Source organism: Phacochoerus africanus, chromosome 16 (genome assembly GCF_016906955.1).
Source record: "Phacochoerus africanus isolate WHEZ1 chromosome 16, ROS_Pafr_v1, whole genome shotgun sequence".
Taxonomy (NCBI): Eukaryota; Metazoa; Chordata; class Mammalia; order Artiodactyla; family Suidae; genus Phacochoerus; species Phacochoerus africanus.
Window position 1 is genome coordinate 50528891 of NC_062559.1, and position 24433 is coordinate 50553323.

Consider the following 24433-nt stretch of genomic DNA (forward strand, 5'->3'; position numbering starts at 1 on the left):
AGCCCTTGTCCCGCCACCGGAAGTGGGCCATGAGGAGCTGCAGTGGGGCTGGGAAGGGAGCTGCTCCTCCTGGGGCCAGGAGGCCAGCTAAAGGGCAGGGCCACTCTGCCCAGGTCTTGCTCTGCCATCCATCATGGAAGTAGATGGCCAAACGCTTCCCTAAGCGAGCCAGCAAATGCTCCCTGGACACCTGCTGACCCTTCTAGAGCAACCCTGCAGGGCACCGTCTTTAGCAGGGGACCTTTGCAGACTGAGTAGAGAAGATGCCTGCAGGAGCCTGTGGGCAGTGGGGAGGGGTGGGGGCCCTGGCGAGGGCCGTCCAGACCACGCCCTCTTCCTGAACACAGCTTAGAGCCCAGGCATTGCTGACTGAGAAAAGGGAGGAGCCAGGGTACCTAGGAGTTTTGCAGCAAAAACCAGGGTGTCAGGAACATCAAAATGTTCCTGGTAATTAAAGGACACACGAATATTCAAGTTAATCAATTTAGTGCTATCTCTATGTATGGGAAGATGAAAGAGTCTGAGCTCACTGAAATTATCCTTTTTGTTTTTGTTTTTTGTTTTTTTTTTTTTTGCTTTTTAGGGCCATACGAATGGCATATGGAGGTTCCCAGGCCAGGGGTTAAATTGGAGCTACAGCTGCCGACCTACACCACAGGTCATGACAACGCCTGAGCAAGGCCAGGGGTCGAACCTGCAACCTCATGGTTCCTAGTCAGGTTCCTTTCCACTGTGCCACAAAGGGAACTCCTGAACTTATCCCTTTGATGGGCACCTTACCCATCTAGGGCCAGAAGCCTGCTCTTCTCCATCCTGAATCCCCTCAGGGGGCACTCTTAAGGGGCAGCTGCTGAGACTGATGGCTTGATGGCCTCCACATCCTTTATTTACAGCTATGGCAGGTGACATTCTTCATCCATAACACTCACCCCACTCCCCCGATTTTCTTTTAATGTCAGGGGGAAAAAAAGCTAAGGACCATTCTAGATGAAATGAAACTAAAGAGATAAAATAACCAGTTGCAAAAATGCAACTTGATTGAATCCTGGATTGAAAAAAAAGTGATAAAAGGCATTTTAGGACAAATGGGACATTTGAATATAATAGTTGATGCTATGGAATTAGTGTTTGTTTTCTTAGGTGTGATAATGGCCATGTGTTTATATAAGAGAGCATTCTTGTTTTTCCAAGATGTGGACTGAATCATTTAGAGATGAGTGTTTGTCTGCAATTTATTGTCCAAAGTTGGCAATAAAAAAAGCAAGTGTGTGCCTTAAAGATACAGATACATGGAAAGAGCAAGAGGGAACAGTAACGTATGGTGGCAAGACATTGACAGTTGGTGAATCCAAAGTTGTGTAGATGGTCACTGTACTATTTTTTAACTTTGCAAACTATTTAATTGTGTGACATTGATAAACTATTTAATTGTCTGTATTTGATCACCCATGATGGGAACCACCAAAGCAATTCACAAGGTGACCTGTGGCCACAGCCAAAGGACCCCGCCCGATTTATTCTGGGACCCAAGGGCTCCCTGGGGAAGGGGTAATTTAGCCAAAGCCCGAACTAGGATTAAAACTATGAGAAACGGAGTCCCCATCATGGCACAGGGGAAAGGAATCCGAACAGGAACCATGAGGTTTCAGGTTCCATCCCTGGCCTCGCTCAGTGGGTTAAAGATCCGGAGTCACTGTGAGCTGTGGTGTAGGTTGCAGACGCGGCTTGGATCTGGCGTTGCTGTGGCTGTGGTGGAGGCTGGAAGCTGTAGCTCCAATTCAAACCCCTAGCCTGGGAACCTCCATATGCCACAGGTGCGGCCCTAAAAAGAAAAAAAATGGACTTGATGAAGGAAGCTGCCTTGAAGAGACACTCAGGGAATATTCTCTCCTCTTCAGTGTTCACAAGAGTGTGAGAAGGACCGGGACCATCCTTTTTACGTGTTTGTGAGGATTTACCAAGGAAGCCATCTGGTCCTGACCTTTTCTGTGTCGGGGTGTGTGTGTGTTTGGGGGGGTGATGACTAATTCATTCTCCTTACTCATAGGTCTATTCATACCTTCTATTTCTTCCCAGGACAGTTTTGGTAACACATATACTTTTTAGGCATTAGCCCTTTTCATCGAAGTTATCTCATTTGTTGGTGCACAACTGTTCGTGTATCCTCTCATCATTCCTTTAAGGGAAGCTCAGTAGTAATTTCCTGCGTTTTATTTCAGATTTGAGTAATTTGTGTCTTTCCCTTCAGCCGATTTAAAGGTGTCAGATATTTTGCCTTTTTTTGGCCGCCCCACAGGGATCCGATCTGAGCCACAGTTGTGACTTATGCTGCAGCTGCAGCAACATCAGATCCTTAACCCACCGTGCTGAGCTGGAGATCAAACCTGGGTCCCAGCACTCGCAGAACACAGTGGCAGCTCCTGAAGGTTTGTTCATTCTGTTGCTTTTCAAAGGAACAATTTTTTGCTCATGTTCCTACTCTATTGTCTCCCTGTTTTCTAATTTCATTCATTTACTAGCTTTGGATTTGTTTGTTTTTGTCTTTTTAGGGCCACAGCCATGGCATATGTAAGTCCCCAGACTAGGGGTGGAATCAGAGCTGAAGCTGCTGGCCTACACCATAGCTCATGACAACACTGGATCCTTAACCTACTGAGCGAGGGAAGGGATTGACTCCTATCCTCATGGATACTAGTCAGGTTCCTAACCGGCTGAGCCACAATGGTTAACTTCTGGGAGTTCCCGTTTTGTCTTTTCTAGGGCTGCACCTGCAGCATATGGCGGTTCGCAGGCGGGAGTTCCCTTTTCAAATGTGGACATTTCCCACTATACATTTCCTGCTTTCACACTCCTTTCACTGCTCCTTAAATTTTGGTGTGTGTGGCTTCTTTTTTAATCTTGTCATTTCATTTGTGATTTCTTCTCTGGCCTGTTAAAGAATAAACAACACGTATTGGTGTTTTCCAGCTCCCTTCTGTCATCTAGCTTCATTCCACTGGGGTCAGAGAAGGTACTTTGTATTTTGTTGTTGTTGTTGTTGCTATTTCTTGGGACGCTCCCGCGGCATATGGAGGTTCCCAGGCCAGGGGTCCAATTGGAGCTGCAGCCACTGACTTACACCAGAGCCCACAGCAATGCGGGATCCGAGCCGCATCTGCAACCTACACAGCTCACGGCAACGCCGGATCATTAACCCACTGAGCAAGGGCAGGGACCGAACCCGCAACCTCATGGTTCCTGGTCGGATTCGTTAACCACTGCGCCACGACGGGAACTCCGGTACTTTGTATTTCAAATTTTTTGAGACTTTTATTGAGACTTGCTTTGTGGCCTAACATGTGGTCTCTTCTGGAGAGTGTCACATGCACTTGAAAAGAACATATGTTCTGCTCTTGGGTGGAGTGTTCTATGCCTGTTAGGTCTAGATGGCTTTAAGTTGCCAATTTGGTAAGAACGTGAGAACATGTAACATATGAAGCGTACAGTGAAAACCTATGAAGCCACTGCTCTTCTCTGGGGTCAGAATGCCATTGACACCACCATTCTCCCCCGAGGCACCCTGGGGCCATCCCCACGGGGTGCGTCGTGGCCACTGGGTTGACCACCTTGCTTTCACTCAGTACTGTCACCTGCGTGTGAAAGAAACCCAGCATTACTGGGTGTAGTACTTTATAAAAAATGGCATCACATTACACCAATTTCCATATTTCGCTTTTACCTCAGTTTGAGGGCAAAGTAGCATCAGGGCCCTGATATTGCAGCCGTCACGCGTCACAACTTTCCCTACTCCTCTGTGGGCGGAGTTGAGTGGCTCACAGGCTCTAGCTCATCCCCTTCTCCCCACTCCACCCAGCGTCCAGAATGGAGCAGGCCAAAGTGAGACCACACAATGACACAGCCTCCTAGAAGGAACCCCTCACGCCCACAGGAGGGCCCTCAGGGCCACAAAGTGGGGTCACTTGGGTAGTTACGACACAGATGAATTAATGCTGAGCTGGTCAGGCCTTCAGTCCCAACCCTCCCAAGGCCCTTGGCCCCACAGCTGGCTCCCTGCCCTAGGCAAGCCCACGCAAAGTGATGTGGTGGCAGATGTGTCTCCCAGCCCTGGTGACACTTCATGCTGGGACTGCTCTTGACCTCGCCGGACTGCTCACTCCTGGGCTGGGTTTCTAGGCCAACCCTGGAGCCTGCCTCTTTGCTCCCAGCAGCACGGGCAGTGCCATCCCTAAATTTTTCTCCACTTCTTTTCCTCTGGCCAGAAACGCTGGAGAGGAGGCTGCAGAAGGCCGGGAAGGCCCACATCTGGGGTTCCAGAATGTCAGCGGGCAACTTGGAGCCCACCCACACTGGACACGTCCCCCCATCACTTTCAGTGCCACATGAGGCAGATCTGGGGGGGGGGTTCCCCCATCTTCCTTAAGCCCCTTCTGATGAACAGGAGGGCCCTCAGGGCCACAAAGTGGGGTCACTTGGGTAGTTACGACACAGATGAAATTAATGCTGAGCTGGTCAGGCCTTCAGTCCCAACCCTCCCAAGGCCCTTGGCCCCACAGCTGGCTCCCTGCCCTAGGCAAGCCCACGCAAAGTGATGTGGTGGCAGATGTGTCTCCCAGCCCTGGTGACACTTCACAAAAAAGCTCTCCAGCCAAAGCCAACGTGGAAAATTCCAGGGACAAGGAAATTTACCACGGGCAGGAAGAGCTAGACCTTGGCTTGAAACAGGGAGCCCCGCCCAGGTCAGGACGCAGGTGGAGCAGGAAGGAGGGATTGGCCAGGCCCACCACGAGGGAGTCCTTTAATCGAGATGGGCAGACGTGGGACACAGCTGGGCCCTGCACAGGTGTGGTGCCTCCTACTCCTCCACCTGGTGTAGCCCCAGGGCGGACACAGGAGGTGGTTTTAAAAAACACAGTCGGACCAATTCTTCACTTTCACGGAAAAGGGGAACTTGGGGGAAGAGGCTGCTGGAGCATCTGTACATGGGGCTGAGTCGGTGCCCCTCCTCCAGCAGGAGGAAGCTTTTGCTGCCCCTGTCTCCCCCACCCCTGTCTGCACATGGGTGAGGGCAGGAGCCCCAGGAGACCCTGGCAGCACAGAGGGACCAGCCACCCTACGTCTATTAGTGTTTCTTCACTATGTACATGGTTGTGCTTAAGAGCCCCTGCCCCCACCCTACACAGCGGGCTGGGAGTGATCAGGCCCCAGGACAGAGTAGCCCCACTCCTCGCCAGCCCGGGGCCAAGGGGTCACTGAAACAGAAAGGTCAACACCGGACAAGATGCAGGCCAGTGGGAGCAGGCAGGGGTGGGGAGCCCTGGAGCAAGGTTGACAGGTCAGGGGTGGCAGGTGTGCATGGACCAGGTGGGGCCGACAGGCATGAGCCCGGTGTGGATGGGGTCAGGGCAGGGACGGGGCCAGGGCTGCGCTTCTCAGCACACACAGTTCTGCAGCTGCAAACTGGTCCAGAGAGTGCCGCTGCCCCGGGGGTCCCCTCCTGCCTCGGGGCCAGGCGTCAGGTGTACGCGTTGGGAGGGCCGCTGGTGTCAGGTGGGGCTGGGCTAGAGAGAAGGGTGTGTGCCATCTGTGGGCGTGTCCTCGCCAGCCAGGTGGGCAGATCAGTTGTTCTCAAAGAGAGAGAGCAGGTCATCGTTGCTGTTTGTGGGGAGGTCAGGTGGGCCCAGGTAGGAGAGCAGCTCATCGGGGTTGGTCAGTTCTGGGAGCAGCTGAGGACAAAACAAGTCTGTCAGCACCTCTGGCCTCAGACCTTCCACCGAGCCCAGCCAGGTCCCCAGGCCCAGCAGGGATGTGGGGCACCCCTCCTCCCACACACAGGCGGCACTGGGGCGCCTCCGTCGGCTCCGCACAGGGAGCTCTTCCTGCAAGAGACTGCTCTGTGACCAGGAATCACTCATGACAAGCTGTCCGAGGACAACATGGGACAGACAGGACCATGTGGGGCCCCTCGTGTGAACAGACCCCAATCCCTGGGATTTTCTGCTTTGAGCCCTTCTGTTTCTCATGCTGAATTTCGTGTTCATTTATCATGGCTGAGGCCTGGTCACCTGTCTCTCATGCACTGATTCTGACTCGCACATAGGCCACCTGTGAGTCACACAGGTCTAATCAGATCTGGTGAGGCTGGTGTCGTCAGCTACAAGCCAAATCTTCTCGGGGACTCTGCGTGTGCCCCAGAGGGCCAGGTGCATGGACAGAGTCACTCCACAGGTGCCCTGGATACCAGACACTCTCCCTGAGGTGTCAGTGTCCTCCCTCCTATGAGGATTCAGGGGACAAGAGATAAGCCACCCCCAGCCCTGGCTCCCAGTACTCACGTCCAGGGCCGGTTCCGGGGCCTCCCCCGCCCCAGACATGGGGGGCCCCATCATGCCTGTGGCAGCACTGAAGGCCAGCTCGCCAATGGGCCCCGAGCTCACTGGACCCAAGGGCTGCCGGGATGCTGGCGGAGGATTCGGATGCTGCAGCTGAGGCCCTGGGGGGCCTCCGAGGTTGGGGGCGTGCAGCCCCGGCGGCCCGGGGTTATGGGCTGGGTCCAGGTGACCCGCTGGTGCCATCTGAGGAAGGAGAGAAGGACCTAGGAAAACGGTGCCAGGGCTCCCTGGGGGGATGGCTCCTCAGCCCCTCCACTTGGCACTGACCTGGCCTGGGAGGCAGGGGGCGGACTTCTCTGACGTCAGGAGGCTGCTGGGAATGTCGGATTGATAGGAGACGGGGGGTGGCCCCGGGGTGAACTCAGTGAGGGTTGGGGTGCTGGGTGTGGTGGGCGGGAAGGAGTCAGGGAAGGTCCCGGGTCCCAGGAAGCTGGAACCTGAGAGGAGAGTCAGGTCCTGGGTGAGGGCGGGGGCCCGAGCCGGCAGAGCTCCAGGAGGGCAGGCCGGCAGCCCCAGCGGGACTCACAGCGCTCACCCAGGTAACAACGGACTTTTCTTTCAGAAAAGGGCATTTCTTCTCTTTGCTGCTGGGGGAACTGGCCCATGACACTGCCAAGGAGGCTGAGAAGGGACAGGAAAGGGACGTCCCCACCCCCAGGGTCAGATGGAGCCAGTCCACCGCCGTGTGCCAGCAGACAGACCTTTGTTCCAAACCGCTGGGGAGGTGGGCTCAGCGGCAGCTAGAGGCCCTGCTGCCCGTCCCCACTGGCTCAGCTGAGGCTGCGCCTCTGCCGCCAGGGCCCCAACAAGGCCCCCGGGCTCGTGGCCCACGTAGTGGCCCCTTCACAGGCGGCAGGCTGGGTGGGGGCACGGATCCCTTGCCCAGGGCCATCTGTTCCTAGGCCGAGTCCCCATACTCACCCTGGCTGGGGTAGTCGCCAGGGGCCGGGGCTGAGGGGGGCTGCAGGGGGGCGAAGGGAGCGGCACCGGGGCCCAGGGCAGCGATCATCTCCATCACGCTGGGCATGAGCACGTGGGCAGGGCTCACGGTGCGGCAGCGCTTCAGCACCGGCCCGTCCGGCTCCTCCTTGACGTGCACGTCAGGCTTCACAGGCACCGGCTTCCAGCTGCACGTCGGGTCGATGGTGATCTCCTCGTGGTCAGAGCTGGGCAGGGACAGGCAGGGCTAGTCACCCCCTGCCCGGCTGCCCCTCCCGGCCCTGGGTCGTTTCTAGGCAGACCTTCCACTCAAATGCTCAGGGGCACCCAGCACGTTCCACGTGCCCTGAGGGGTGCGGGCCTAGGCCGGATGTGGATCCCATCCACGGCCTGGAGTCGAGCCTGCTCCATGTGGATCAGCAAGGGGGCCTCCCCGTGCCAGGGTGGCGCTCTGTTGACCACAGGACGGTGGCGGGGGGAGGGAAAGAAGACTTACTTCTGAATGTAAATGAGGATGCCCAGCATGTACTGGTCCACCTCCAGGCCCTCCAGCAACGCCGTCTTGCTGTGGAAAACAAAGGGGACACGGCTCAGAGGCCTGGCCCAACCTCATCCTGGGCACAGCTGTCCCTGCCCAGCTCCCAGTGTGCCATGACCCTGTGCGAGGTCGCTGCCTCGAGCTGCCCCTTCCTTCCTCCCCCATGCTGGGACTCCCACACCTGGCCTGGGCATTTCTTGGTGCTGTTGGAAGGAAACGCCTGTGCCACCCCCAGAGCCAGGGGGACCACCTCTGACAGACTCACTTGCACACGGGGCACCTCCAGGTCCCTCGCTCACAGTTGAGCTGCAGATAGGACTCTAGGTCGAAGCACTGCAGAGAAGGGGAGAGATGTTTCGTCCTGGGGGCAGGTGGGCTCTGGGCGCTCGCATGATTGAGAGGGCAGGGGGGCCAGGCTTTCCCGAGACTGCAGACAGCCTCTGCAGCCCTCACGGGGCCTGGACTGCCACGCAGCCAAAGCAAGAGTCAGGCAGCTGTGCTGACAGCTGACCTCCAAGGCTCGGTTGGAAAGGTGCAGTAAGAATGTACTGCTGGAGTTCCCGTCGTGGCGCAGTGGTTAACGAATCCGACTAGGAACCATGAGGTTGCGGGTTCGATCCCTGCCCTTGCTCAGTGGGTTAGCGATCTGGCGTTGCCGTGAGCTGTGGTGTAGGTTGCAGACGCGGCTCAGATCCTGCGTTGCTGTGTCTCTGGCGTAGGCCGGCGGCTACAGCTCCGATTTGACCCCTAGCCTGGGAACCTCCATATGCCGCAGGAGCAGCCCAAGAAATAGCAAAAAGACCAATAAATAAATAAATAAATAAAATAAAATAAAAAAAAAAAGAAAAAAGAATGTACTGCTCATGTAACCCGAAGCAGGTGGGGTGGGGAGTGCGTGTGCAGGGACCTGTGTGCACGCAGAGTGTGTTTCCACAGAGACAGAAACTAAGGCGCTGCTCCTGGGGGCGGGGCAGGGAGTGGCCGGCGCCCTGCATCCCTGACGCCTGAGAAATCCGAGTCAGGTCCAAGTGGGGAAATGAATGTTACATGTAGAGTAATATGAGAAGAAACAAAATCCCAGTCTGAGGGGAGAGAGCAGGGGAGCCAGGCCACCGTCACCTGCCTACTGGCTGGCCTGGCCCGTCACCCCTCAGCTGAGGTGCTCAGAGGCCATGTCCGCTGAAATCGGTTAAATGCGGCAGAGGTTTTGGCAAAGCTCTGCAGTGACCACACACCTGTATGTGGCGACAGTCGTGACCTCGGGCAGGGAGCTGGATCCTGCGGAAGGTGATGGGGCACTTGAGGGACACCTTGATGGCCGTCTGCTCCACCCCATCCTCTCCGTTGGGCCCAGGGGTGCCGGGGATGGTGCCACTGCTGAAGTTCCGCTTTACTGCCATGGACAGGGCAAAGGGGGACCTGAGCAAAGCCAGGGGCTGGGCGGAGCCCCTGCCCGAGCGGAGACAGCCCTGAGGGACACGGGGACGGGATGCACGCAGCAGTGGCCGCTGCTCGGGTGCGGGCTGGCTGCTGGGGGCGGGGGGCAAGGAGGGCAAGAGCCACTCACTCTTGGTGATGCAGTGCTCAGCCGGCAGGAGGCGCTTCTTGAGGAGACCCTGCAGCACGGAGCGGACAGACGGCCGGTGCACCAGCTGCAGCACGAAGAGGTGGGACTGCAATGGGGGGAACCCAGTCAGCGGGACGTGGCCCAGGGAGGAGCAGCGCAGGCCCAGTCCCTCCTCCCTAACTCAGGCAGGCCACCTGCTGCCCCTCCCCCAGGAGCCCAGGGGACCACGTCCATGCCTACATGTAAAGCCCACCACGTGTCTGCACCACAGCCTCTCCATCGATTCGAGAGGCCCCTGAATGCGCCCTGCCTACAGCACCCCACTGTGATCTGCGCTGGCTCCACGTGAAGCCATCCTAAGCCCACAGCATTGCATGGGGGCTGCCCTGCCTACAGCATCCCTCCCTCCCAGCCAGGCTGCTCTGTGCTGCCCATCTAAGCACATCCTGCCTCTTCTAGTCCTGGATCTCAGAGCCTGCTGGAACCCAGGTGACTCCTTAGCAAGGATTCAGGGTCAGCTGGGGACTCGAGACTCCACGAGCTTCCTCCAGGAAAGACACAGGCTCAGCTCGTTTCTCTTATGTAATTTACATGAGCGCCGAATCTAGTTAGGGAACCGAACCAAAGAGCAGCGAGGCCGTTTATAACCGGGGCCCCTTCCTTCAAGGGCCGGGGTGGGAAGGACAGCCGTGAAGCCCCCACCCCGGCCTGCGAAGGCACTCACGCAGCAGCAGGCCGTGACGGTGATCTGGATGGTGTTGCGGCCGGGCTGGCACACGTGCTTCAGGTAGAGGGGCTTGTGGGAGGTCTTGTTGTCGCCGCGCTCGATGGTGAGCGGGGTGGCGTTGACGCTGACCTGCACGGAGGCCGGCCAGTTGGTGTTCATCTGTCGGTCCTCGTGGTGGTAGCACTTGAACTGCAGCTCCAGGTCAGGCCTGCGGGGGGAGGACGGATGCTGAGAGCGAGAGGGCGGCACGAGGGGCTGCGAGCTGGGGGCGGGCGCCCGCTCACCTCAGCATCAGGGTCTTATAGACGGAGTCGCGGAGCTGGAAGGCGTGGTTGCTCACGGCCAGGTTGTGCTGCAGGCGGAAGGGCTCCAGGACCACCCCATCCCGCACGGGGAAGGTCAGCCGCAGCTCGTCACAGGGGCCACTGCCTGGAAGCGGGCCACGCTGGTGTGAACGGGCCGTCTGCGCCAGATGCCACCTGGCCGGACAGGCTGCCCCATCCCCATTGCAGGGACCGTGGCGAGGGGAGCACGCACCCCGCTTCCATGGGCCTGGGTGGCATCTCTCCCGGGAACCTGGGCTTGGCCTTCACCTCCAAAAGGAGCAGAATCTTGGCGTCCCTCCACCCCGTCCTGTCTCAGCTGCCCAGTCAGTGATCCCTACCCATGGCTTCTGGTGCCTTCAGAGGTGTGTGTGGGCCACCTGCCATCCCCCTAGTGCTCAACCAGGGTTAGGACCCCAACTGCTGCTGAGTGGTCTCTCAGAAAGCAGTTGTCCTTAACCAGGAGGGGGCTTCAGGGGGCCCGTAGTAAGGCCCTTGAAATTATACACAAAATTCTGTCCGCGTGGCTCTTTTTCTAGAGAGAAGATCCATACTTGGAATTTGGTTTTGCAAAAAGGTCCATTAAGAGAAGATAAAAGTGAGGGGCTCCCCCACCCCCCAAGTTCCCTGCAGGACTCTCCGGAGCCCTGCCCACCTGTGCTGAGAGCAGATGACACTTACCAGGGGGTGACGGGTGCAAGCTGCTCACGGTGGGCTTGAGGTCAGGCAGGAAGGGAGACTTGACCTCCTGGCTGGTGGACATGTAGGGGACGCTGCTGCTGGGGGTCATAGGCGGCGTGGGGCTCCCTGGTAGTGGGGAGCTGGGGTAGCCAGGGATGGAACGAGCGGGCTGTGGGGTCGAGCAAACAGTCAAGGTGGAACAGTATGGGGTGGAATTAATGCTTGGAACTCCCGCTGGGAACAGTCAGGCCGGAAACGGGCAGGGGGTAGGCCCCGGGGTGCCTGCCTGGGCGCCCTCTGTCCACGTGCCCACCCTGTGTGCCTCCCGCCCATTGGCCCATCTGCCGGGCCGCCCATACCCCACTCAGGCCAGGCTGGCTGTAGCCGACGCTCCCCCCGTTGAAGCTGGCACCCTGCCCGTTGAACTGTTCTGCCGGCTGCGGGAGAGAAGACCGCGCGTGCCTGGGGCTGCGGCCTGCCCCTGAGCCAGGCCCCTGGACTCGACCCTAGGAGAAGGCTGGGGACAGTGAGCCCAGCGCACACCCAGAGTGCTAGCCTTTATTTTCTTAGCACATTTTGTATTTTTCCAAATAATCTGTAGGGAGCACATACTGATTTCACAATTTTAAGAATTACCGCTACAGAAAAAGAGCTGAGCCCACACATCGGAGGGGTTTCCGGGAGAGTCACGACGAGACTGCAAGGACACGGGTACACCCCTTCTCCCCCCGCCAGTGGCACCCCTATCGCTCAAGCCCCTCCCCTCAGGTGCTCCTGACCCCTCTGACTGGTCCCCTCACTGAGTTTCTCTGCAGCAACCAGAGGGAATGGGGACATTTTTCTCTAAAGGACATTCAAGTGGCTTGGGTGCCTGCCCGCTGCTCCCCACACCAAGTCCACTGAGACATACAAATCTCACAGAGGGTCCTTTCAGACCAGGACCCCCCCCTCCTGGGAGCTGCCCTAACTGGTCAGGACCCCTGGGAAGCTCCCGGCTGCTTTGTCCCCCAATCACACAGGCCCACTCCCCAGCCAGCCCAGCGCTTGGCATGGGGCCAGCAGAAGCCCCAGAGGAGCCAGCCCTACCTTGTAGTGCAGTCCTACGGGGCCGGAGCTGGACAGGGACTGGCCCGCGCCCTGCTGCAGGGGCAGCCTGTGCCCGGGGTAGGCGGAGGGGGCGGGGGGCTGCCCGGCCCCAGCTGCATACTGGGTGGTGCCAGGTGCGTACTGGCCTCCTGGCAGGTACTGCTGCCCGGGACAGACCTGAAAGGAAAGAGGCAAAATGCCCAGGAGAACAGGTGTCGGGGAAGCCAGTTCCTGGGCAGGGACAGTGGGGCCCACCCTGCCAGGCACAGCTGGTTCTTCCCCACGTGAGGCCGCTGGGGCGAGGGAGGCTCTCACCTCACTGGAGTAGGCTCTCTTGATGCCCTGTCGAGGCAGTGGCTGGGCCTGGGGGGGCCCAGGGTACCCGTGCTGGGGAAGGCGTTGCCCCGCATACAGGGGCGCCATGCCCGCTGCCCGGGTGGGGTTCAGGCCCATGGGGCTCATGCCGGAGGGGCCCATCAGCCCTCCCACGCCAGCAGGGTTCATGCTGCTGGGGACACTGGGCCCCCGGGGTCCACCATGCTGCAGGAACTGGCTGTTAAAAGACTGTCCAGCCCCCATCTAGGAAGAGAAGAGAAGAACCGTCTAGGCCTTGCCCACCACTGTGGGTGCCGGCCCCAGACCTGCCCCTCGCCCCGGCCCCTCAGCGGCCTGCTCATCCCCACCCATCGCCCTGCAGGCCCCAAGCCCTGCACCCTGGCTGTCTGACTAGCCCCTGCCTTCCGGCCCAGCACGCACGGGCCCGCGCAGGAGCTGCCACCGGGCCTCACCGCTCCGTACTGGCTCAGCTCCTGGCTCTGTTTCTCCTGGAGGGCAGCCACCGTGGCTGTGGCCGTGGCTGTGGCCGTGGCGGCGGCAGCAGCCACAGCAGCAGCTGCTGCCGCCTGGGTGAAGTCGGTGGAGGGCCGAGCGGCGTGAGAGGGGAGGCCCAGGCCCCCCGGCCCCCCAGGGCCACCTGCATACCTGTAAGAGACAGAGGGCTCGGCTCAGAAGGGCTTCCTTGCCATCTCCTGGGGGGCACCTGGCACCTATGGGGAGTGCCAGTCTCCCAGACACTCCCTCGTTGGCGGTGTGAGCCAGCAGGAGCAGCAGAGACACGAATCGGTACTGCCCACTTCCCAAGTGCCCACCAAGCTAGGAGCATCGCCCCCAGAGGGCTCCCAGAACCCCTGTTGGGGGAGCGGGTCCTGCTTACCCAGTGGTGAAGCTGGGGGCCCCGGGGTAGCCCCCTCGTCCGTACACCCCTTGCTGCACGTAGCCCTTGCTGGCACCACCCTCGCCAAACGCCTGTTGTCCGAGGCACTGCGGGGAGTTCAGGGCGGAGCTGCCACCTGCCACGCCAGGCATCATGGAGCTGCCAGGGGGGCTCCCTGCGGGGCCCATGGGGTTCCCTAAAACCTGCAAAGAAGCAAGAATCACTAAAGGGAACCACTGAAACAACTTGCAGCACAGGGTGGTTCTGCAGAGCCGGACAGGAGAGGGGGTGCTGGGTGGGGGGGGACAGGCGTGACGGGTGTGGTGAGCAGGTGAAGGCGGAAGGAGGAGGGGGTCCAGGCCATGCCTGAAGAGCTAATCTCTGAGGATGCGGGACACTCTGGAAGCCCTGGCGCCACATCCCCGAGCTCGGAGGTGGCTCTCAGGGGTGGGGCCTGGGTGCGGACTCACCTGGCTCTGTGCCGTGTTGCCGACTCCCCACACGGTCGTGACCACAGACAGCGATCCTGCTGGCTGAGTGGCACTCTGTTGCCAAGGCACCGCCTCATAAGCGAATGGACCATCACTGCACAGAGAGGCAGGTGGGGAGGCCGGGTCAGGAGACCGCAGGTGCCGAGAACCCCGCCCGGGAAGAACCAAGAGTGGGGAGCAGCTGGGTCCCGCCTCCCACCCACCTATGCCCTGGGGCTGAGAGGAGAGGGCAGCAGGGGTCCCCACTCACCCATGTGGCGTGGGGGGCAGGGCAGGTTTCATGGGGTTCATGGGGTTCATGGGCTTGGGAGCAGCCCAAAGGCCGGGTCTGTGCGTGGCAGGAAGCGGCCCTCGCCGGTGCTTATGTGGGACTCAGCTGCTCTGGCTGCTGAGACAGGAGGGAAGGAAGTCAGCAGAGAGGCAGCAGGGCAGACCCTGGTCAGGAGGGCACAGGGCAGAGGGAGCCCCAACACCAACTGATGGAGGGGAGGGCAGGGCAGCCTGGCATCGGCCCCACCCTGCACTGCCCATCCTGGCAAACCTCTGCCCTCCCCACCCCTCAAACTCAGCCTGGAAGCCAGCATTAACGCTTTCTGGCCACGCCCTGCCTCCAGGACTCCGGGATGGTCTGGAAGCAGGCTTTCTGATCTGAAGCACTTTCTCTGTTCCCCCAAAGGCCTGGATTTCCACAAAGTCATGGAACCCGATTGGACCCACCTGCCAGAACAGCCTCCCAAGGCCCTGGGGTGGAGGACAGAGCCAGGGGTAGGAAGGAAAAAGGAGGGCCAGCCAGGGGACATCGCCTGCTCAGGGTCTGGGCTTTTCCGCCATGGGGAGGAGGCTCTGGAGGCCAGGGGTCTGCAAGGTTAGCCATCCTCCAGCCTGGCCTGGAGGAGGGGTATGTGGGACGCCTGCTGGAACTGGGTGTGGGGCCAGCAGTCCATCCCTGGCTGGCAGCCCCCATCCCAGGCTCTCTCTACAGGGTCATGTGCGCTCACCCCCTCCTTCTGAGGCCAGTGAGGCTTCCTGGAAAGGACGTGGGCAGGACAGGCAGATCCAACCCCCACAGACTGCAGCAGTGACATCCATGGTGAGTTCCCAACAAGGCAGGGACACAGACACAGCGCAAGGGCCAGAAGTTGGCTGGCACCCACAGACATGGCAAGGGGCCAACGGGGACACAGCAGCAGTGGCCAATGGACACTCATGAACCTGTGTGCCAATGCTGGGATGAAGGGCAGCTTCCTCGGACCATGCGTCTCTTCTCCCATTTTGCGTCTCAGAAAATGAGGCTAGCTGCTCCTCCAGGTTTGCCAATGCCCTCTGACACCCCCAAAGCAAGCCCTTCGCCACCCAGGCCTGGGGCCTGTGCTGGCACCTCCACCCTGGGCCACCTCCCATGCCCACCGCCACACAGCCTAACCACAGAGGCACGCTGGTGAGGGTTCTCTGCCTTCCTTGTGTCCAGGTTCCTTCCTAGAGCACCAGTGCCTTTCCGGGACTGCAAGGCCAGATACGCGGACACGCCCCCGCCCCCTGGTCAGGTTCACCTCTGGTGGGTCAATCCCACCACCCAGCAGTCAGCGCCTCCCTTTGGCCCAGGAACAAGAGGGGGCCCCAGGACCCATCCAATTCCAAGGCTCACATTCCCGCGTACTGACCAGGGACCTCATGGACAGGGCAGCCCAAGGGGCAGGGACTGCATCACGTCCTCTCCACACACAGTCCTGGAGACACACGGAGGAGGAGTCCCTCCCTCACCAGGGCCCCAGAGCAGGTAAGGGATACAGTGGGGACAGCGGCTTGGGCCCAAGGCCTCCCACAGAGCATGGGGGGAAGAGCTTCCCAGGAAAGGGTCCCAGAATTGCAGCAGAGCCAGGGCTGGCAGGGAAGACCACTGATCAGACACGAGGAAGAGGGAGGTAGCTGTGTGCTTGCCCCCTCACACCTGGCCCCGCTCCCCCCTTCCTTCCCAATGCCCCTCCCGGAGGAGTCAGAGCCTGGCTCCTCTCCTTCCCCGACCAGGTGCCAACCAGGAAGCAGAGGCCAGAAAAAGCAGGAGGCTGGTGGTTCCGGAAGGCTCAGGGCATCTGGACTCCAGGCCCCTGGATTCAGGCCTAGGGGTCAGAACTGCCCAGCCAGGCCAGGGAAGGCTGGTTGTCCCCAGTGCTCACTGACCAACTCCAGGATGGAGACACTGGGGTGGAAGATTCGGGGCGGGGGCAGGGGGTGTCCTGCAGAAAGTCAGAAACTCTCCTCAGACCTGCTGGTGGGGCCTGGTGCAGCATGCAGCATTTTCAGCACTTAGAACACAGGGGGGACTAAGCCAGACCGTGGTGTTGACTGAGAGACAGACACACAGACCAACAGAACAGAGCAGCGAACCCAAAAGAGACCCATACACATGCACCCAACTGCTTTTTGGCAAAGGTACAAAAACTATGCATTAGAGGAAGATCAGCATTTTCTTTCTTTCTTTTTTTTTTTTCTTTTGCTTTTTAGGGCCGCACCTGCAACATATGGAAGTTCCCAGGCTAGGGGGTGAATCCCAGCTACAGCTGCCAGCCTACACCACAGCCACAGCAATGGCGGGATCCGAGCGGCATCTGTGATCTACACCACAGCTCATGGCAACGCTGGATCCCTAACTCACTGAGCAAGGCCAGGGATTGAACCCACATCCTCACGGACTCTCGTCGGATTCGTTTCCATTGCACCACGATGGGAACGCCAAGAACAGCATTTTCAATGAATGGTGCTGAAGCAATTGACATCCACGGGCAAAAGAAAAAGACCTGAACTTTACATCTTACATAGAAATTAACTCGAAGTGGGTCATAGATTTAAATGTGCAGCGTTAAGACCTTTTTTAGATTTGACACCAAAAGCATGATCCATAAAAGGAAAAATCGAAAACATTGGTTCTGAGAATGACCCTGCTAAGAGGAGGGAAAGACAAGCTACAGTCTGGGAGAAATTACTTACAAGCCACATAGCTGATAAAGGACTAGTATCTAGAATATAGAAAGAATTCTCAAAACGCAATAGGTTAAAAAAATTAGAAAACAGGCAAAAGACATGAAGAGACATTTCACTGAAGAAGATGCACAGATGGCAAATAAGCGTGTGAAAAGATGTTCGACCTCACTGGCCATCAGAGAAATGCAAATTATAACCACACTGAGGTATCACCACACGCCTATCACAATGGCTAAAATAAAAAAACACAATGACACCACCGAACGCTGGCGAGGAGAAACTGGATCTCTCCGCAGGGCTGGTGGGGATATGAAATGGTGCAGCCACTCTGGAAAATGGTTTAGCAGTTTCTTATAAAATGAAGCATTCAGCTATCATACAACCCAGCAACCTCACGCCCAAACCTTTATCTCAGAGAGGAGAAAACCTCTGTTCGCATACACATCTCATGGCAGCTTTACAGCTAAAAGCCAAAGAATGGAAACCCAGAGGTCCTTCGGTGGTAAAGAGTTAACCACCTGTGAGCCTGGAGGCGCAAAAAGGAACTGCTACCGACACAGGCACCAACCTGCAGGAATCCCCAGAGAACCAGGCTGCGTGGAAAAAGCCAGTCCCCAGAGGTTACGCACTGTACGCTCCCCGTACGCTTCCCTTTATATTAACGTTCTTGAAATGATGAAAACACTGCTGGTTGCCAGGGGTTAAACCTGGGGAGGAGGGAAGCTGGTGGGGATGGAAATATCTGTGTCTCGGCTGCTGAGGTGGTAGCTCCTGTGAGGCTGTGCTACAGTCTTGCAAGATGTTACCACTAGGGAGCCGGTAAAGGAGACAGAGCTGGCTCTCTGCTGTTTCTCATAGCTGCTTATGAATCTGTAATTCTCTCCAAGTAAACATCTATTTAAAATGCATCCGCCAGCAGCCCTCTCTCCCCACAGAGATGCCCAGGGTGATTCTTTCTCACGCAGAAGCTGGCTGGATGGGCCGGGCCCACTCTGCTGTCCCAGAAGCAAAAGGACGGGAAGAGCAGGAGGAAGACAGGCCCCCTGGTGCAGGTCAGAGCTCTGAGGCAGGCAGTGTCCATTCAGAGCTGCAGCTTCTCCAGCTCCAGCACACCAGAATCTGGAGGGCTGGGGACAAGACTGCTCAGCCCCACGTGGAGTTAGGAAGCTGAGCGGGGCCTAGGACCTGCATTTCTGACAAGCTTGCAGGTGCTGCTGCTGGTACTGGGACTGCAGTTTGAGAGTCCCGGGGAGAGCTGGGAAGGAGGGGTCGGGGCAGGTGCAGGGTGGGGGCCTCTGTGGAGGCTGCTGGTCTGGGGCCCAGGGCTGCCTCCTACATCACATGGGTTTGGGGAATTCCACCCTCAACTACTCTGCTGCGGACAAGACCACAGACGTTCCCAGTTCCCTCTGCGCTTACGGAGTGGGGGCAGTGACTTCCTGACTTCCTGCCAAACTCCTGAACTAAGTCTAGTCTCCTCCCTGAGAAGCCCTGAGCTCTCCAGGTCGGGGACCCTGTGACCCTCTACTCCCCACCAGGGGAGAGGTGTGCCATGACCCCACTCCCACCTCCTGGCCTCAGAGGCAGAGTTAAGAAGGAGCCTGGGCTTGGCAAGGCTGGTCCCAGGACACCCATGCCCACTGGAAGCCAGGACCTTGGCAGAAATGCCCTGGCATAAGGTCAGTCAAGAAGGCCACATGGCTTTCTGAGGATCAGATCACATCTTCCTCCAAAAAAATAACGACAGACAACCCCCTACCTGGCCCCCACTTCCCCTGGACCTCAGAGCACCTGCACCCCACTCTCCAAAGGCAGACATTAACTAACACAGATCAACCTCCTTCTGCTTCCGTGCCCCATGTCTAGTCACCCGGGAGCAGCACACCCTGCAACACCCGAGGAGGGTGGCCCCACTCCACTGTCACAGAGCAGGGACCTTGCTGCCTCCCACAGCAGCACCGAACCCACAGTTCCCCCAGCACCAGTGACACTGGCTGACCCTGGAGTCAGGCTCAGAGAAGGGAGAAATGACAGCTCAAGTGGGGCAGGAGACACAAAGTGGAAGCTCGTGCGCTCAAGTGGCTGAAGGCCTGCCCCTCTACCTAGTAGGTCACACACTGACTGGCTTAGGTTTTAGAGTGCATCCCAAATGCTCAAGAATGAGTATTTCTTGGAGGTTCCCTCGTGGCGCAGCAGGTTAAGGATCCCGTGTTACTGCAGCTGTGGCACAGCTCACAATTGCAGAGCAGGTTCAATCCCTGGCCTGGGAACTTCCAAATACCACAAGTATGGCCAACCCCCCCCCCCCCAAAAAAAAAACAACTGAAAAAGAATGAGCATTTCTTAACGGCCTGGGCCTGGGACATTTCAGAGAACAGCTGAAGGGTTTCACTACTCTGGTCCTCAGTTTACAATGTGTAAAATGGGTATGTGGTGGCCAGTCTAGGACTGAGGAGAGGGGAGGACGTGCAGCCACCTTAAGTTGTTAGCACAGGCTCCCATCCTGGACCCAGGACCAGTGGCTGCCTTTGGGGATCTGATCCAGTGATCAGGAGTTCTCCCCAGGCATATGCTACCTGTCCTTCTCGAATGGCCCTGAACCTGTCATTCATTATCTCACCTTCCTCTTCTCAGCCTGGAATCACCCCCGGGGTGTGAAAAGTCCCCAAGGCCAGTACTCACTGAACTTGAGATTCTTTCCCTCAGTCCTGCTGCCTCGCTCAAGCTTCTTCAAGGGAGGCCCTCAGATTCTAGTATGACAGGATTTGGTGGGTGAGTCTGTGTTCGCCCTATCAACTGTCTTATAGATTGAGTCACATGTTCTGCGTATGTCCCTGTGAAATCTTGTGAGATAATACAAACGACTTAAAGACATTCCCCACGGATATTCTGCAACTATCGGGAAGAGAGGAGGAGGACCAGGATACAGAGGAGCAGGTCGGGGGAAGCAGGAGAGGGGGGAGAATGGGGCAGGGTTTGGGGAGAGGAGGTCCGAGTCGGGGGAGGGGGAGGTCTAGAGGAGCAGAATAGCCAGCCGGGTAGGGGGAACAGACCAACGGGAAGCAGGAGCGGAGGCCTAGGGCAAGACACCCCCGGGGGCAGGACACCCTCCCTGAGTGTCAGTATGTCCTGTTTGAAAAAAGGTACCTTCACCAAAACCACGGCTGGGAACCGAAAGGTCAGGGTCGCCGGCCCCAGAGCATACCTCGGCGGGTGGCGCGCATGGCCCAGAGGAGCCCGGAAGGTGAGCCCTCTGGCCAGGGCAGAGGGGCAGCTTGGGTGAGGGCCCGAGTCAGCCTTCTACCCAGACCCCGCCGGCGCTCGGCCGGATTCCGGCCAGCCCCAACAAAGGCTCAGGTGAGGTTCGCCCCGGCGCGCACCAAGCCAGTCGGCCCGGACCACGACGCACGCGCGGCAGGTAGGGCAGGTGGGCTGCAGGGCCGGCTCCAGCCCCGCCGAGGCCCCGCCGAGGCGCCGCAGCGCCAGGCCGAGGACGCCGCACCTGCCGCCGCCCGCACCTGCCGCACCTGCCTCCCCCGCCGCCCGCACCTGCCCGCCAAGCATGCTCACCTCCGCGCGGCCCGGCCCGGCCCTTCGCCGCCGTGGCCCCCGGTCCGCACTGCTCCATGCGCTCAGCCCGCCCTCAGCGCCGCCCGCTGCCCCGGGGCCGCCGCCACCCGCGCCATCGCGCCGCCGCCCGCTCCGAGGGCACAATGGAGCCGCCGCGCCGCTCATGCATATGCATGACGCCGCGCGCCGGCCCCGCCCCCAGGCCAGAGCAGTGGAGCCCAGAGCCGGCGCTCAGGCCGGGATGGCCTCAGGCCTGCACAGGCCAGGGCGGCGGCCCGGGCGGGCTGGGCAGGGAGGGAGGGCGGGCCGGGGACGACCTGCGCTCCCCGCCCCCTCCACACCTTTCCGAATGCGGCGTCCACGGAGTCACCCGCGCTTCCTCCTTCTAGCTCTCCGCCGGAGCTGGGCGGAGGAGAAGGGGCGGGGCCAGAAGGAGGGTGGAGCCGGGAGGGGCGGAGGGAGGGGCCTGGAGGAGGGCGTGGTCGCGGTGGGCGGGGACTGGGCGGAGTCCGGGCGTGCGGAGTGACCCGGTATTATCCGGCCACTTCTGCGAGGGGTCTGGTAGGAAAGACCACAGGGAACCAAACAAGTCACTTTCCTCGTATTCTTCTCTCTTCCCAGAGGGCGGCCCTGTTGAAACATTCTTAGTCACTCGAGTTCTAGCCAGATGAAGCAACCTCTCTGATCAATTGGCATCTTCAGGTGCTATTATCACCCTTTCAAGTTATTCTCCACTATTTTTTACCGTTCCTCTGGGAAAACCACATTTTCCTGATTACCCACAATTAGGTTTGTTTGGGTTTTTTTGCTTGTTTGTTTTTTGTTTTGTCTTTTTAGGGCCGCATCTGCGGCATATGGAAGTTCCCAGGCCAGGGGTGGAAGCAGCTGCCAGCCTACACCACAGCCACAGCAACGTGAGATGCGGGATCTGAGCCGCATCTGCGACCTACACCACAGCTCACAACAACGCCGGATCCTTAGCCCACTGAGTGAGGCCAGTGATCGAACCTGGGTCCTCATGGATGCTAGTGGGTTTTCTTGACCGCTGAGCCATGACAGGAACTCCCACAATTAGTTTTTTGTTGTAGGAAAACACACATAAAAAACCACCATCTTAACCAATTTTAAAGGTACAGCTCAGTGGCATTAAGTAGATGCATCCATCACCACCATCCATCTCCATAGCTTTTTCATCTTTTAAAACAGACACTCTGTAGGCATTAAGCAATAATTCCTCCTCCCACCCACCATTCCACTTTCTGTCTGAGTCTGATTCCTCTAGGGACCCGATAGAAGTGGAATCATACAGTATTTGTCCTTTTGTGGCAGGCTTATGTCCTGAAGGTTCATCCACATTGCAGCTTGTATCAGAATCTCCTTCTTCTTTAAGGCTGAATAATGTTCCATTGTGTGTGTATACCACATTTAGCTTATCCATTCATCTGTCCATTGTCCACTGACGCCTCGTAGTTAATGTTCAATATTGCTGAACTTTCTTCCCTCGAGGCTGTCTGAATTCTCTGCTCTGTTTCTTTTGAGAACCAGTACTTCATCAAACAAATGGGGCGGGTCTGCTGTGTGTCAGGCACTGGTCTGGGCTCTGAACACTGATCTGTCTCAGTGACCACGACCGTAAGCCCTCTCTGCCTCCAGTGAAAAGGACAAAACGAAGGAAATGACTCACGAGGTAACAATGTCCATCAGGGTGAGGGTTAGGGAGAAAAATGAAGCAAGACCAGAGGATGAGAAATACTGGAAAATGGGAGGGAGAATTCTCTGGAGAGCTGGCTGCAGAACAGAGCCACACGAAGGGGGAGAGTTTGGGGGAGCTGCAAGCAGGTTTCTGGAAGAGGTTGGAAGTGGCCACACCAGAGTCTGAAATTTGAGTTCTGCAGGCAGCCTTGTTACCTCCCAAGTGTAAGCCCTGCCCAGTGCCCCCGGAAGTGACTTGGTGCCCACTCCCTTTTTTCTTTTTTTTTTTTTGTCTTTTATCCTTCTATGGCCACACACATGGCATATGGAGGTTTCCAGGCTAGGGGTCTAATCAGAGCTGTTGCTGCCAGCCAGAGCCACAGCCACAGCAATGCCAGATCCAAGGCGCATCTGGGACCTACACCACAGCTCGTGGCAATGCTGGATAATTAACCCACTAAGCGAGGCCAGGGATCGAACCCGAAACCTCATGGTTCCTAGTGGGATTCCTTTCTGCTGAGTCATGATGGGAACTTCCCCACTCCCTTCTGAATAGTTTTCATCTCTGACTCTATGGATTGTTAGAAAAGTCTTCCTGGAGTTTCTGTCCTGGCTCAGCAGAAACAAATCTGACTAGTATTCGTGAGGATGCAGGTTTGATTCCTGGCCTCGCTAGTGGGTTAAGGATCTGGCATTGCCATGAGCTGTGGTGTAGGTCGAAGATGCGGCTTGGATCTAAAGTTGCTGTGGCTGTGGTGTAGACCAGAAGCTACAGCTCCGATTCAACCCCTAGTCTGGGAACCTCCATATGCTGTAGGTATGGCCCTAAAAAGACCAAAAAAAAAAAAAGAAAAAGAAAAAGAAAAGTCTTCTTTATTTACTGGAACAAACCCACCTCCCTAAAACCTTCCTTAGGAGTTCCCATTGTGGCTCAATGGGTTATGAACCCAACTAGAAGGCCAGGTTTGATCCCTGGCCTTCTCGTGGGTTAAGGATCCGGCATTGCTGTGGCTTTGGTGTAGGCTGGCAGCTGCAGCTCCAGTTTGACCCCTAGCCTGGGAACTTCCATATGCTGTGGGTGAGGCCCTAAAAAGAAAAAATAAAATAAAATAAAACCTTCCTTCTACAACCGTATAAAATGAGAATCCTCGCTTTGGTATTTAATAGCTCTTCAGGTATTAGAAGAATCTCATCGCCCTTGAATCTGTTGGAAGACAAACACGCTCAGTTCTTTGAGTGGTACCAGTTGTGTGATTTCTAGACCCCATGCCGACTGGCCACTCTCTTTCGGATGTAAGACAGTTAGACAGTATCCTTTTAAAAATGTGACACCAGGAGTTCCCGTCATGGCGCAGTGGTTAACGAATCTGACCACGAACCATGAGGTTGCGGGTTCGATCCCTGCCCTTGCTCAGCGGGTTAAGGATCCGGCGTTGCTGTGAGCTGTAGTGTAGGTTGCAGACGTAGCTGGGATCCAGCGTTGCTGTGGCTCTGGCGTAGGCTGGCAGCTACAGCTCTGATTAGACCCCTAGCCTGGGAACCTCCATATGCCGTGGGAGCAGCCCAAGAAATGGCAAAAAAAAAAAAAGTGACACCAAGAGTTCCCATCGTGGCTCAGCAGAAACAAATCTGATTAGCATACAGGAGAACGAAGGTTTGATCCCTAGTCTTACTCAGTGGGTTAAGGATCTGGCCTCTTACTCAGTGGGTTAAGGATCTGGCCTTGTCATGAGCTGTAGTGTAAGTTACAGATGTGGTTCGGATCCCAAATAGCTGTGGCTGTGGTATAGGCCAGCAGCTACAGCTCCTATTCAACCCCTAGCCTGGGAACCTCCATATGCCATGTGTGCGGCCCTAAAAAGACAAAACAAAAGTAACACCAGGAGGAGAGCAGAATATCCTAAATATGACCTGCCTAGCACATCACTGGGTGCTTTTTTTTTTTTTTGGTTTCTATCTTTTTGTCTTTTGAGGGCCACACCTGCAGCATATGGAAATTCTCAGGCTAGGGGTTGAATTGGAGCTGCAGCCGCCAGCCTACACCACAGCCACAGCAGCAAAGGATCCGAGCTGCATCTGAGACCTATGCCACAGCTCACTACAATGCCAGATCCTTAACCCACTGAGTGAGGCCAGGTATTGAACCCATGTCATCATGAATACCAGTCGGGTTCATTACCACTGAGCCACAACAGAACGCCCCCCCAAAACAGCTGCTACTTATTTGGGCAAAGTATT

At 57.4% G+C, this 24433-nt stretch overlaps 1 protein-coding gene across 5 annotated transcripts; it reads right to left on the reverse strand.

The window, feature by feature from the left end:
• Window positions 1–4778: 4778 nt before the first annotated feature.
• Window positions 4779–20919, reverse strand: ZMIZ2 (zinc finger MIZ-type containing 2). Of its 5 annotated transcripts, none has more exons than XM_047763166.1 (19): window positions 20845–20919; window positions 14205–14342; window positions 13934–14048; window positions 13464–13666; window positions 13039–13231; window positions 12566–12829; window positions 12251–12427; window positions 11524–11601; window positions 11165–11333; window positions 10445–10589; window positions 10158–10368; window positions 9434–9539; window positions 9102–9259; window positions 8132–8199; window positions 7825–7893; window positions 7311–7555; window positions 6657–6826; window positions 6333–6572; window positions 4779–5723 (listed from the first exon to the last, which is right to left on the reverse strand). In XM_047763166.1, exons 2-19 carry the CDS (start codon window positions 14252–14254, stop codon window positions 5616–5618), a joined length of 2769 nt encoding a protein of 922 aa, XP_047619122.1. In that variant the 5' UTR covers window positions 14255–14342; window positions 20845–20919; the 3' UTR covers window positions 4779–5615. The 5 variants fall into 5 exon arrangements, with proteins under 5 accessions (XP_047619122.1, XP_047619121.1, XP_047619119.1 ...); XM_047763165.1 differs by having other exon boundaries at window positions 14205–14339; window positions 20845–20918; XM_047763163.1 differs by lacking the exon at window positions 20845–20919 and adding an exon at window positions 20504–20659 and having other exon boundaries at window positions 14205–14339.
• Window positions 20920–24433: the final 3514 nt, after the last annotated feature.